Below are 14,910 nucleotides of genomic sequence, written 5' to 3'. Positions count from 1 at the left end.
ACAATAGCTGTTTTATGACAGATTTATCTATTTTTAAGCATGATAGATCAATAACTTGATATTTCCTCACTTTCTGCGTTAGAAAAAGCAAAGTTTTGTAGCGAAAGATATAATTGTCGCAACAAACTTGTTTTCATACAATTTCATATATTCTCACATTAAAAACATTCGAATTAGCAGGTGTGTAGCTATTTTAGATACTTTAAACAATTGAATGATCTATTTTCTAATCGATGTTGTTTTATGGTAAATGCAGGAAGCGTGCACTCCTCGATTTGTGAGTCTTCCCTTATATAACATTTTCAATTTGAATAATTAAAGTTTTACATTAGCTACTCTCTGTTTGCAAATCCTCGTTGGCTAAAGAGTATTAAACTAATCTTACGGAATTATATAAAACATGCAGAAAAAATCTTATTTGCAAATCAATAGTGGTGGGTTTTAGGGATGTTGGTGATTTGTATTTTTTGTGGTTAGTCTCATTAATTTTGAGAGATGTACCCCGTCAATTGCGAATCATGAGTCGAGCATCTCCCGATTGAGCTACCGATACCCAAAATAAGATGGAACACATTCATTCCAAGAGTATACTTGAAATACTATTCAAAGTATGGAGAGAAAACATATAGCACACAAAGTATCATGCAAACGAAAGTGTTGTTTGCCTACTTTATCGATATTAAAAAATTAAAAAATTCGGCGATCCAAATAAAACAGTCCTGGTTGACATTCAAGAATCCTATTTACTTTGCGTAAAGCTAGACATCAATCGTTTATGCGTATATCCTTTTTGTACCCACGTCGTGCGCTTAAAATCAAATCAATGGAAATACCTATAGCATTTTGCTTTTAGAATTAAAGGCTCTTGCCAAGAGACCTTGAGATGGAACCTCGTTCTCAGGGCATTTTGCCTTGTTGATAAAGTAGATAGCGGGGATTGTTGACCACTCCGTGATAAAGACTCAGGGGCTACAGAACCCTGGGGACGAGGTTTCGTGAGATGCTCGTATGTAACTTATTCTAAACATTTTAACTCCTGTTGGCGGCAATATTTGAAGTGCATGGCGTTAAGTTGACGGGCGTTGTTTAATTTTCAATGATTGATGTAGCATGTTGCGTAAGTTGCGTAAAATTAGTTGTGACTTAGTGTTTTCGGATTTTATTTCGTATCCAATGGAAACACTTTTTAAAAATGTTTTTTCTTTTTTGTGCGACCACGATTGACTCAATTACTTTGATTTGAAACGGGTCAGCATTTTGTTCAGATTTGTATAAGTTTTTACGCGGAGCGAGTCTTTTTGGTTCATCGTAGATGCTATCAATGCGTTCAAACTCTCCTGCAAGTGGATTTAAAAACACCAAAGGATATAAAGATGGCGGATGTTCTTCACGTGGAAGAAATTCTTTAGCTAACGAGTTGGATTTTGTCTTTATACATTCTAAAAAAAAGTATAATCACAAATGCTGTAGAAAAATGTTACCTATTATCCGATTTTCAATACTCGTAAAAAGTCAAGCATTAAATTTACAATTAATTGAATTAACTAAATTCATCATATAAATTATTATAACTAAATAACTATGGAACCGTTCCCTATTGATTTGAAATGTTTACCTTTGTTTGAAGCGATCTGATCTAAATCAGCCGGTTTGATTATTTCAACAGGACTATCTTTCGCAATGTTATCATTACCAAATGATGTAATAGAAATGTTTCTACATAGAAACAATTCTTGTATTAAACATCCATCACTGATGTTTACTTCACTGATAGGTAGGGATGAAATACTATCAAATGAAATTATTGAACAACTGTCATTATCCACGTCACCATCATTGACAATTAACTGGACATCGTCAACACTAGAAGATGGTGTCATTCTGTTTGGAAGCACTTCCTGTATTAAACATCTTCCAACTTTACTATTAGTGTTTGGAAGTGTCAAAACTTCACCAATGTTTTCTTCGTCAACATCAATAGATGGAAATGGCAATGCAATGTCATCAATTAATGACGCTAATGTACATTTGGTGAATGTACAGCGATTCTCTAAAAGTTCTTCGATACGTTTAACATGTTGCATAGTTGCAACATCAAGTCACTTAAACCTTCAAATTTTTCGTCCTTAGATTTGCGTCTTACTTCGCTAAGGCTTATTTGAAAACCAAAGATATTTATAATATCATTTGACGTCATAAGTAAAAACAATCTGACGTCAATTACACATATTGTAACTAATAGAAACTGATTTGCCGAATCGACTTTTCCTGACATTCCCATAGTTTTTTACGTAATTCGACATAATTCGTACCTAACTCCGTTTTTGGACTACTGCTAACAAGGTTGTTTGCTGGACCTGAACTTCATGCAAGTTTCTTACATAAGTAAAGCATTTTTTTTTGAACACAAACACGGGAAAATCTGTAGAATTACAAGTAGAGAAAGCTCAAATCGACGCGAATTTAAATCAATGACCGCTTTTTCTTTTTTCTTTCGTATTTTTCTTTCAGCCGATTATGACGAAAATTAACGTTGGCCGATAAAGTAAAATCACTACCTTCATATCAGGAATCGGAAAAAATTATTACTATTAGTCATTTGTCCCCGATGAAGGTGTGCCATACGGCAGAGAAACAGAATGTGCTATGCTGATCACCATAGCTATACAAAACTGCGCACTACTCCTCAAATATCACACTTTACGAAAATGAAGAAATTCTCTTTACTAAAAATACCTTAGGAGTACAAATTTTTGCGGGTATTTAATTACGCGGATAGGCAAAATGGTATATTTCGCGGGTATTTCATTTCGCGGATGACGTTTTGAACAAAAGAGGGTATTAATTTCTACATAGTCATAGAATTTACATTCTACATAAAATTAAATTACAAGCAAGCATAGATAAAGTACTTAACTGCTGCAGCGGATAACTCCATAGTTGCAAAATTTAAAATACAAGTTATTAAAAGCCCGTTAGCCGTGTCTGTAATGATAAGGCATATATAAAATGTGAATTAGAAGAATAGGTAGAAATTCACTTAAGAGCTGTAAGAACTGATACAAATATTTTTTCAATATTGGCAGAAGCATGGTTTCTAATTTAAATTACAACTGACAATAGTAAATTCCTTAGTTACAAACAATTACATTCAACACAATTCTAATTTAATTAATATCCATAGGTGATATCAAATTGGACATTCCAATGTTTGCTTGGAATCTCACTGCTAATATATCTGCACAAGCTCGTGACCACAATTTAGTTTTCTCACTGGAGGAAACCATCCACAGCTGGGAGATTGCCATTGCATCTGCCGTAGAACAAGTATTAGAACGCCACAAGGTCATGGACCACTTGCAGAAATTGACTTTTGGTGAGAACGGAATGCAACACTCAGTGCTATTTTTGAGTAACTAAATCTACCAGCTGTGCAAAGATCAATCGAGATATTGGATGAGATATTCATTCTGAAACCCCACATAAGTAAGTTGACTATCAAAAACCCATTTTAAAGAAGGGCTTTAATATTTTTATCAAAGAATTTAAGATACAAGAAAAGATTTGTGCAGTCCAAGATTATTTTGTATGATTAAAAAATTTTCTATAATCTTAATTTTACTTTTTGGCACAGGTTAGAACTAACAAAGTACTACGTCGAAGCTAAAGATAATGTCAGATTTCTTTCAACACTTGAAAGACATTTCAAGAATCTATCAATGGGTAACAGCTTCCAAAATGTCTTGGATACAATCCCATCATTAATGCATGCCACCACATGGTGTGGATCATATCAAGGCATTACAATAAAGATGAGAGAATAATTCCTTTGATGGAACGTATAGCATGTGAAGTTGTAGAGAGAGTTTCTCATGTTATAAACATCAAGAAAATATTGCGGTATGCCATTGTCATCTCACCTAAACAACACATTCTTTGTATAGAACTCGAAACACTGATGAAAAAAATTTATAAGATCAATTAGGGTTATTGTCAAAGAGTTTACAGAAATGCTGCTGGCAATTGTTTCTTGATAATATCATCGGCCTGTTCAGTCCAAAACTGATGTGGGAACCCGGGTTTACAAAATTTACTAAATTTTCTGATGATTTTTGTTGATGTTTGACTTTTAGAGAACCTCCTTTGGCTATTAAGAGAAAAAAGCTCAAGATGCAAAAGAGTCCTTGCAAATGTGGAAGGAAACATATTTTGAAGTAAGAGCTAAAATTGAAGCATCTGGTAGAGATGCCAGATGGGAATTTGACCGAAAGCGTTTGTTTGAGAGGACTGACTATATGGCAAAAATATGTGAAAACATTATTGAAATTGCACAGGTAATTCTCAATTCTGCAGTGTTAATTTAGTTAATTCCAAAGATGACCATTTCTTTTTATCTTTTATTGACTAAAAGTTTAATTCACCTTTTAGGTTATAGAGGAATTTCACAACATTTTTGGCCCTGAATTGAAATCAGTTACTGGTGATCCCAAACGTATTGATGAAGTGCTAACAAGGGTTCAAGCACTTGTTGTTCCCTTTGAAAATGTAATATTCTATTTATGTTGTTGAGCAGTTTTCACAGGCTGGACGAAGTTCTCAGCTGCTGAAAACACTCGAGCAATTAGTTCTTCCTTTCTTCCACTTATCCTTAAATTTCTAACTCTCAAGTAGTTCTTCAACTCTTCGACAGACATTTTTGATATTAAATCGTAATCCATGTTTGTTTTAAATGTTTTAAAAAGTTGGTAAATAATTTGATAGCTATAGCGCGATGTTTATACTTCGTTTTCTCAAGTGTACTGAATCTTAGCGGCACCCCCAAATGGTACCGAGACTCCCGGCCGGGATTACGTAATCGCATAATGTTAAATAGGTGTATTCACCTTTTAGGTTTTAGAGGAATTTCACAACATTTTTGTCCCTGAATTGAAATCAGTTACTGGTGATACCAAACGTTAACAAGGGTTCAAGCATGGTTCAAGCACTTGTTGTTCCCTTGGAAAGGAAAATTTTCGGACGGAAAAATTTTTTTTTGTCCGAAATTTTTCCGTCCGATATTTCTGTCTGCCGAAAGTTTTTTTTGTCACATTTGTGTTTTTTAATTTTTTTAATGAAGGACCAGTGCATAGAAATTATATATAGGATAATCAGAAAATCAATAAAAAATGCAGTCTTTGAACTTACTGTTTTTTTCACATTTGACCGAGGCTCTATCTATAAAGAGATCTTGATTAAATATATGTACACTATAAATGCTTCTGGCCTTTGTGTCATTTCCAGTAATCAATACTTTTGAAATTTGAGTAAAATTCGTTTAAAAGACTTACCATGCATTTTTTGACGTTATAAATCTTGTCCGAAAATTTTTCCGCTGAAATAAAAAATTATGTCAGAAAGTTTTTCCGCCGAAACATTTTCTGCCGAAAATTTTAGTTCTTAATGTAAACCTAGCTGAAAAAATCAGTAATTAACTGTATTCTCTGCAAAGAGCCACAAGATATAACGGGTTTTACTGATGCTTTTTTAAGTTGTATATACCTTACTTAATGCGCATGTTGTTTAGTGCCTAATGTTTATGCCTATGAAAGAATACTCTCTAGTTTACCATGGCCTTTTCAATTTTTTTATCTATAATATTTACAAAAGTAAATTCTCTGCAATGAATTCTCTCAAAAATATCGAGTTGAAAGCACTCGCTAGACTACTAGGTAAATTAGCAGGAAAAGTAACAACAGCACTACCAGGTATAATAGGATCCGTGGTCGCATGGATACTAAATAGAGCAAGAATGCCATTGGATGATTACCACAAAATGTATGAGCACTTATTACAGGTAGAGTAATCTGTCAAAAAAGATACCACCATATTGAAAATATAGTAGTTATACTTATAACTTTAGCTATTTTCCCATTCCATGAGTTATTTCACCTGTCGGTAGTCTTCTTCTTTGGAATTGTAGGATCTGTCTTCTTTGGTGGTATAGGATCTGGTTTCTTCTTCCTTGGTGTAGTCGGATCTGGTTTCTTTCTTTGGTATAGGTTTTGGATCTAATTTCTTTTCTGTATTAACTTTAAGATTAGTACTCAAGCCGAAGTCTGATTTCGATACTAGGATTTTATTGTTGTAATTATTAACTTTACCTATTCTAAGGTTCATATCACTTGGTAACATATAAACATTCTCACCAACAGCATAATATACTTTACTTCTAGCATATTGTAGTGTATCCTGGAATCTTTTAATGTCTTCAGCTATATCAACATGTCTATTAATAATGTGTTAGTAGTAGGTATGAATAGGCTCTCACGAATTAACTAAGTTTCTGTACAGCAATAGTTGAAAGGCCACTCGAATGTTCTATAATCCATTTAGCAAAACTGTTGGAATCGTATTACGTTGATATGAACTTAAAATAGTTTTCATTTCTCCAGGTATTATAATTTTGATCGACGCCATAATATTCTCTACATATTTGCAAGCATTTATCCCTTGTGAAAGTATTATTACCAGCAGAAAACCCTTGTAGTTATGGTAGACAGGCTTTCCAGTATTTTGAATATCCGTTTAATGTGAGAATAAACATGGAATCTGCATATGCTTTTAGCCAAAGGATGGTCTGAATTTAAATGTTCAGGTGATATTCCACATACACTTGTTAATAGAAATACTAAATATTTTAATTGAGTCTGCCATAATCTGAATGGGTTGGATTTCTAATTGTTATACAAAATCCAACCCATTCTAATTGGGTCATTACCATACCAACCTCATAGTTACCTCTAACCATACCAACCTCATAGTTAGTGAAAATGTTTGGAAAATTACTCTGGAAACTCCCAATATCACTTACATTCTCCGAAACCACTATATTTTGTATGTATAGGTCTTTTGCTTTGATTTGTTGTAGGTATTTTCCACCGCTTAGATCATAAAACCCAGATACTTTTTATAAATAATTATTACGTTGATCTGCTGCTATCTGCTATCTAAAAAGTCTTTACTGGTGCTCTCTCTCTACAACAGATATCGGTAATAGGGATAATAGTAAAAGAATCGGTTTATTTAGAGCGCATTTGGTTTAAACGTTTTACAATATTGAAGAAGACGAGAAGATGTATCTAATAAACACATTATTGTTAAAAAAGGAACACATATCAGCAATAAATTATAGTACGTTTTTGTCGTGAGAAGGTTGCTTAGCGAAATTGGCATCAGACTTTCTGGATCAGTCAAGGTGGTCACCGTCAATGGCCTCGAGTTGAAAACAGCCTCAATTTCGCATAGCAGCGTGCGCAGATTTTCATCGTTGATGCTGTGGCCATGGGTCTTCAAAAGGTCTACCAATATAGATCTCACTGTGCGAGTTTGCTGTTCCCAGACACCACCGAAATGACTAGCATAAGGTGGATTTCTTCGCCATTCAATTGCATCACAACCACATTGAGAAATGTATCAATTTTTTCACGATCCAATTTCTTAAAAGCACGCTTAAATTCGTTATCAGCACCAACAAAATTCGTGCCGTTGTCACTTCTGATGGTTCTGACATTTCCACGACGTGCGATGAATCGTCGCACATTTCCACGACGTGCGATGAATCGTCGCAGAGCTTGGATAAAGGAGTCTGTTTCCAAGGAATTAGTCGATTCAAGGTGGATTCCTCGGCAAGCCAAGCACGTGAATATGACACCATATCGTTTGACTTCTGAGCGTCTTTCTTTTATCAGGATGGGGCCAAACAGATCAACTCCACAATAAGTAAAGGGAGCAGCCTCGGTTACACGATCTTCAGGCAAAGGACTCATTTGTTGTACTCCAACTTTTCCTCTTTGGGTCCGACACTTAACACATTTCCAAATCACGCGTTGAGTTAACGAGTTCAAATTGGGAATCCAAAACCCGTTTTCTCTGACTTCGTTGATGGTAAGCCCTCTTCCACCATGACATACATGTTTATGACACCATTCAACAATCAGCACCGCAATTTTAGACTCCTTTGGGATAACAACAGGATGTTTGACGTAATAATCCAATTTTGATCTTTGCAGTCTACCACCAACTCGAATCAGCTTGTTGTCATCGAGAAACAATGACATCATCATCATCATCATCATCATCATCATCATCATCATCATCATCATCATCATCATCATCATCATCATCATCATCTATTTAACTTTTTGATTGTATAAATATATAATGACAACCACAGGAGAAAAACTAAAACCCTTTTGGATCACTTAGAAATCCTTTTTGTATTAACTGTAATTATTCCTGGAATCTTTTAATGTCTTCAGCTATATCAACATGTCTATTAATAATGTGTTAGTAGTAGGTATGAATAGGCTCTCACGGATTAACTAAGTTTCTGTACAGCAATAGTTGAAAGGCCTCTCGAATGTTCTATAATTCATTTAGCAAAACTGTTGGAATCGTATTACGTTGATATGAACTTAAAATAGTTTTCATTTCTCCAGGTATTATAATTTTGATCGACGCCATAATATTCTCTACATATTTGCAAGCATTTATGGTAGACAGGCTTTCCAGTATTTTAAATATCCGTTTAATGTGAGAATAAACATGGAATCTGCATATGCTTTTAGCCAAAGGATGGTCTGAATTTAAATGTTCAGGTGATATTCCACATACACTTGTTAATAGAAATACTAAATATTTTAATTGAGTCTGCCATAATCTGAATGGGTTGGATTTCTAATTGTTATACAAAATCCAACCCATTCATACCATACCAACCTCATAGTTACCTCTAACCATACCAACCTCATAGTTAGTGAATATGTTTGGAAACTTACTCTGGAAACTCCCAATATCACTTACATTCTCCGAAACCACTATATTTTGTATGTATAGGTCTTTTGCTTTGATTTGTTGTAGGTATTTTCCACCGCTTGGATCATAAAACCCAGATACTTTTTATAAATAATTATTACGTTGATCTGCTCTCTCTCTACAACAGATATCGGTAATAGGGATAATAGTAAAAGAATCGGTTTATTTAGAGCGCATTTGGTTTACACGTTTTACAATATTGAAGAAGACGAGAAGATGTATCTAATAAATAATACACACATTATTGTTAAAAAAGGGAACACATATCAGCAGTAAATTATAGAGCATCGATTGGAAAATATATAATTGGAGGTGGAATAAAAAAGTTTGATAAATATCTTCGCAACATAAGAGTAAATGTAAATAATTATTACGTTGATCTGCTGCTATCTAAAAAGTCTTTACTGGTGCTCTCTCTCTCTTTACAACAGATAACCTACATAATAGGATTTCCATCTGATATCCTTTATACTGGATACACACCAAAAGATGTTTCATCTGATGATGCAATAATATTTGAGCCGGCTTATTTTCAATACAAAACTATGAAAAATAGCATTTAAAATTAAGCTACTAGATAATAGTAAAAAAAATATAAACAGTATGTTGGGGCGGGTGCAATCAATCAAGATACGCTTACTTCGACACACGTTGAAGATTTTTTTTGCTAAACAAGATACAAAAAATATAGTATCCAAACAAACTAAAATTGACATAAAAATCGTTCAAATCCTACTGCGATCCTCCGACCCTCTAGTGTGCCTCACTAGTGGGTGCAAAGGATCAAGAAACAGATGCAGGGACACAAACTAGAATAAAATAAGTAAACAAATAAAATATAACTTACTAGCTTGTTCGCGATTAGTCACTAAACATTCACCCGCGTACACTTCCACTAAGTAAAACAAGACACTTCCACTAAGTAAAACAAGAGTTCCACTGAACTCTACTAAATCCACATTCAGATTTTCTATCATCACAAAAAGCTTCACACAGCTTGTTTAAATTTTAATTTCTGACAAAAAACGCCCTTATAAGTAAAAACGCGCTGGGAACAATTAGCAGTTCAACCGTGCGTTGTTCCCAAGACATATACTCGACATAATATAAACTAATTAAAACGGCTTTAACATAGTAACTTACCTACATCAGTGGTTCTACATGTTATTTAACTTTTTGATTGTATAAATATATAATGGCAACCACAGGAGAAAAACTAAAACCTAATAGATCACTTAGAAATCCTTTTTGTATTAAAGGGAATAGACAAATAATTGTCATCACTAATAATCCATCTACTATTAGTGTAAATGAGGCGCTAACTGTACGGTTTCCAAATTTGACGGATAAGGATGTCATAGTTCCAGGAACAACCAGGTTATCATTTGATATTACTCTTCATTCAACCGATGATGTAACCAGAACATTGATTAAAAATATTGGAGGAGATAGTATTAAGAAGAAAGTTGTAATACTCGGAGGTGATGAATTATTGAGTTTTGATGATAATGACACACTTGACACATATTATGATCTATGGATGGCATACGCTGAAACTGGTTGGCAAAACACATCACATCACATATATTAACCTCTTTCATTTCTTGTTTTTACCAGAAGGAGGGCAAATGTTTTTGCCAGGACCAGTAAAAAATAAGATTTTAGGTATTAAATCATCGTCAGTGCTAGGTGCTTATTTTTGAAAACTTTTTGTTTTTATTTTGTTTATAGACCTTTTTTAATGCTTACATTTTTTGCGGTAAGCCCTTCTGGCTCTAACAACTGCGTGGAAGGCTGAAGGATGCGGAAGCTTGCTGAAGAAAGGTCTTTTTTAGTCCTTTTCTTTCTAGGGAAATATGTTCGAGGCTTTGAACTATTATCAAGTGTAAATAGATAACTTCTGATTGACATATAATCATATAAAGTCGTAATGATACCTTCGCGTGAAGAAACAGACTAAAAAGGACCTCAATTCACCTAGCGCCTGCATTTTTTTGCCTGCCTCGCACTTGTTAAATCTGAAAGGGCTTATCGCGGAAAATGTAAACATTCAAAAAGGTCTATCCCACTACCGAGAATAAACTCTTATCTTTCGCTACATTAAAGAAAATGATGGCTTTGTGGTGTTTATAGATTAATACAACGCCTTTGTTTACTCATTTTCTGTTCTTTAAATGAAAAAATTACATTGACGTAAAGCCACAAAGCCAAGAATCTTTAAAGCCATAAAGCTATCCAATCAAGATGTTTAAATAGTAGTTTAGAAGAAAAAGTTTTAAAGTTGTTCTGTTTATCCTTTGCACTTTTATTTAAAGATCACCTCTCGTTTTATAAAAATTTGTAATTCTTTTTTTAATTAAACCCAATTTTACGTCATCTCTCGGATGCCAGAAAAGTCCCTTGAACATGTTGCGATAAAACGAACAACGGGGGAAAAAGAAGAAAAGAAGAATATTGCAACAAGTTTATTAATTAAGAAAAAATGAAATGAGTTCAAGTTAAAAAGTATTTTTCAGACTAATCGAAATCGTTCGTTTCAGAAATCGTTTCATTTTTTAATTAGCATAGCATGTGATACGAATTTGAAACGATTTTAAAGTAATTAAGAGTGATAAAACTGACGCCACATGCAAAATTGATAACACATGCTTGGAGTATGATGTAATTGATAATTCAATATTGGCATCAAACAATAAAACTGAATATATGAAGACGAGTATTTTGTATGATCGAATTTTAGGACAAGGACAATATCCCCTTAAAGATAGTGAAAGAATATGGAATTTCACCTTAACCGAAACAATCAAGAGTCTGTTTACAAAATTTGGTGCAATGTTAGCACCAGGTAGTGTAGCCTTGATTACAGGTAGACATTATGTAAGAAATTCTAGTTCTAATAATAATGGAACAATTAGTAGTGGAACAACAGAAATTTAAAATTAACACTACATTTCCCCTTCCCCCCATTAATAAAATTCTCGCCGCGATCCCTGTGTTGAGGACCGGCCGGTGCCAGGGATATTTCTTTCACGCTGTCCCCTAAATCAAAAAGAGAAAAAACAGCCCTGACTGATCATAAAAAAGATATTTTGCACTCCATCTCTGAAAATTTAAGCTCAAATAAATCTTTAGATTCAATTTTGTTTTGTTTTCTTTAAAGCACAGTGATGGCGATTTGTATACAAGGCGATGGTTAATTAATTAACATAATGATCAATCGATTACAAATTTCCTTTTTTTCGTTTCTTTCACTCAGCTCTTTTCTTAAATGCTTGTAAAGAGGTTGTTTGAGTAAAGTTTAGGTTTTGCGGGGGGCTACGTAATAAAAACAAGAATGAATACTAAGAAGATATTTCAAACTACATTATCAATTTTAGTTTTCATAACAATTATATTTATTAGTAGCGTGTTTATTATGAATTACGGCCAGGCTAAATTTCGGAAATTGAATTATAACAAGGCTAAAGTTCACGTAAATGTCACAAGGCCTTTTAGCGACAATATCACGGAAACGTATTTTTTATTTATTGGAATACAGTCACATTTTGCTAATTTGGAAAGAAGAGAGGTCATTCGAAAAACTTGGTTACAATTTTGCACTAAAGGCATTGGTTGCCACTACAAATTTTTTTTTGACGGGCTAGACATAAACAACAAAAAGGTGCCGACAGAAGTTTTCGAACAATACATGAACGAGTCGAAAAACAACAATTACGATATTGCTGTACTTGATACACCTCCAGGTCGAAATTTCGCTGTTCGAACTTATAAATCTATTCATTATGTCATGGAACACATGAAAGTTAAATATTATCTCAGGTTAGATGACGATCAATACCTGTGCGTACAAAGATTGATTTACGAACTAAAAGCCAGACCCGTGGAATGGTTATTTTCCGGATACACGCATTGCGGACCAGCTCGTATTGACGAAGGATATATGATGTTCTCTTATAGTTTGTTAGAAGTTTTTTACGATAAGAGTGACCTTGTGTGCACTGAGTATGGTACTGACTCTGTGTCAAGTTGGGTTTATGATGTTATGGACACGCAGGACGTCACATGGTTCACAGAAAACAAGAGAATCTACCAAGGTCAAGCCTCACTGAATACCGCTCTACAGAAAAGAAAGGAACTTTGTCAAACGTATATATCACTCCATGGAACATATCCTAAAGAAATGCAGATGTATCCACTGGTGGGAGGCTTCTGAATGCATCCCTTGATCAGCTCCTTCGCCTCTCCACGTGTGTACTTGATCAATCTTGTGAGTCGTCCACGTGGATCTTTGATTCTTTTCTCAACCATCTCTTCAAATGTTGTTATGAAGTACTTGAACTCCAAAACGTTGCCATCGAAGATGTCCAAATCACCGTCAGGGGCACCTTGTTGCAGCAACAAATCTCGCAATGCTGCCGCGAGATCTTGATCACGCGTTGATTCATGCTTCCTCGAAAATGTTGAATGTAATTCATCATCATCATCATCATCATCTTGTTGGAAGTTTGTAACATCGCCAACAGCTCGTGATAAGCTAGGACTGGCGTTTTGATAGTTTTCGTCTCTAGCATGATGATGGTTATTCAGGTCCTTAGACACAAATTTTGCATTCTTGTAACGGCAAGTTTCTTCTTTAAACTTGTCGTAATTGCTGATGTCACCATGTTGGTTCGAGGTGAACGTCTTGTACGCAGCCGTTTTTCTTCTGACTTCGCAATTTTCTCTTGCAGCTGTGTTCTAGCCAAAAGATGCTTGCTTTCAGCAAATTTTTCTGCAACTCGAAGCTCAGCAAGCTTCGCCGCTTCATCAGCCATCTTTTCTTGTGTCGATCTTCTTGAAAATTGGCTGCTTGTCGCTCTACTTGAACGACTCTTCTTGACAGTTGGCTTTCTGAGCGGCTTTTGGTCGAGGCACGCGAAGGAGAGACGTCGCGCTCCAGTTTCTGCTCAGCGTCGTGCAACCACTTGATACTTCTGGTCTTCAGAAGATACACCTCACCCTCTGCTCTATCCACCACTTGATCATCTAAAGGATTTTCTTCCGGTGTCAGAGTGCGTCTGTACTGTTCGCTGACTTCTATTAATTCCTTCATCAAGGAATCCAGTCTTGACAGCAACTCTTGAACTTTCGTCACATTTATGATGCTTCTCATTGACTCTTCGATGTTTGAAATCGTAGCCATGATGTCCAAATTCAACTTCTGACGTTTTCGAAGATAGATACTTCCAAAGTATTCAGCGCCCTTGTGCGTCACTTTCCGTCTGCGTCTAGTGACGTCACCAGCCACATCTCACATGCTCGATGACTTTTTCATTGTGTGCAAGGATCAAGCTACTTTGTTGGGGCGGGTGCAACGCTTACTTGACACACGTTGAAGATTTTTTTTGCTAAACAAGATACAAAAAATTATCCAAACAAACTAAAATTGACATAAAAATTGTTTAAATCCTACTGCGATCCTCCGACCCTCTAGTGTGCCTCACTAGTGGGTGCAAAGGATCAAGAAACAGATGCAGGGACACAAACTAGAATAAAATAAATAAACAAATAAAATATAACTTACTAGCTTGTTCGCGATTAGTCACTAAACATAAACCCGCGTACACTTCCACTAAGTAAAACAAGAGTTCCACTGAACTCTACTAAATCCACATTCAGATTTTCTATCTTCACAAAAAGCTTCACACAGCTTGTTTAAATTTTAATTTCTGACAAAAAACGCCCTTATAAGCAAAAACGCGCTGGGAACAATTAGCAGTTCAACCGTGCGTTGTTCCCAAGACATATACTCGACATAATATAAACTAATTAAAACGGCTTTAACATAGTAACTTACCTACATCAGTGGTTTTTGATTGTATAAATATATAATGACAACCACAGGAGAAAAACTAAAACCTAATAGATCACTTAGAAATCCTTTTTGTATTAAAGGGAATAGACAAATAATTGTCATCACTAATAATCCATCTACTATTAGTGTAAATGAGGCGCTAACTGTACGGTTTCCAAATTTGACGGATAAGGATGTCATAGTTCCAGGAACAACCAGGTTAT

General features: G+C 34.9%; 3 protein-coding genes across 3 annotated transcripts in view; 1 reads left to right on the top strand and 2 right to left on the bottom strand.

Annotated features, from left to right (window-relative positions):
* Positions 1–3,925, bottom strand: part of LOC130623642 (dynein axonemal heavy chain 10-like) — an 82,684-nt gene extending 78,759 nt beyond the window's left edge. Inside the window, exon 1 of the mRNA XM_057439146.1 lies at positions 3,200–3,925. Coding sequence (XP_057295129.1) covers positions 3,200–3,350 — 151 coding nt within the window. The 5' untranslated portion in view covers positions 3,351–3,925. The remainder of the gene's footprint in view (positions 1–3,199) is intronic.
* LOC130623662 (uncharacterized) lies at positions 429–3,343 on the bottom strand. Its single transcript, XM_057439169.1, has one exon. The coding sequence runs from the start codon at positions 2,082–2,084 to the stop codon at positions 1,572–1,574; it is 513 nt and encodes a 170-aa protein (XP_057295152.1). The 5' UTR covers positions 2,085–3,343; the 3' UTR covers positions 429–1,571.
* A 204-nt stretch (positions 3,926–4,129) lies between the features above and the next one.
* LOC130623053 (dynein axonemal heavy chain 10-like) lies at positions 4,130–4,959 on the top strand. Its single transcript, XM_057438558.1, has 3 exons — positions 4,130–4,334; positions 4,429–4,545; positions 4,891–4,959. Exons 1-3 carry the CDS (start codon positions 4,191–4,193, stop codon positions 4,957–4,959), a joined length of 330 nt encoding a protein of 109 aa, XP_057294541.1. The 5' UTR covers positions 4,130–4,190.
* Positions 4,960–14,910: the final 9,951 nt, after the last annotated feature.

Source organism: Hydractinia symbiolongicarpus, chromosome 13 (assembly GCF_029227915.1).
Source record: "Hydractinia symbiolongicarpus strain clone_291-10 chromosome 13, HSymV2.1, whole genome shotgun sequence".
NCBI classification, from domain to species: Eukaryota; Metazoa; Cnidaria; class Hydrozoa; order Anthoathecata; family Hydractiniidae; genus Hydractinia; species Hydractinia symbiolongicarpus.
The sequence above is the reverse complement of the archived record's forward strand: the minus strand, read 5'-3'. Positions and strand labels throughout refer to the sequence as shown.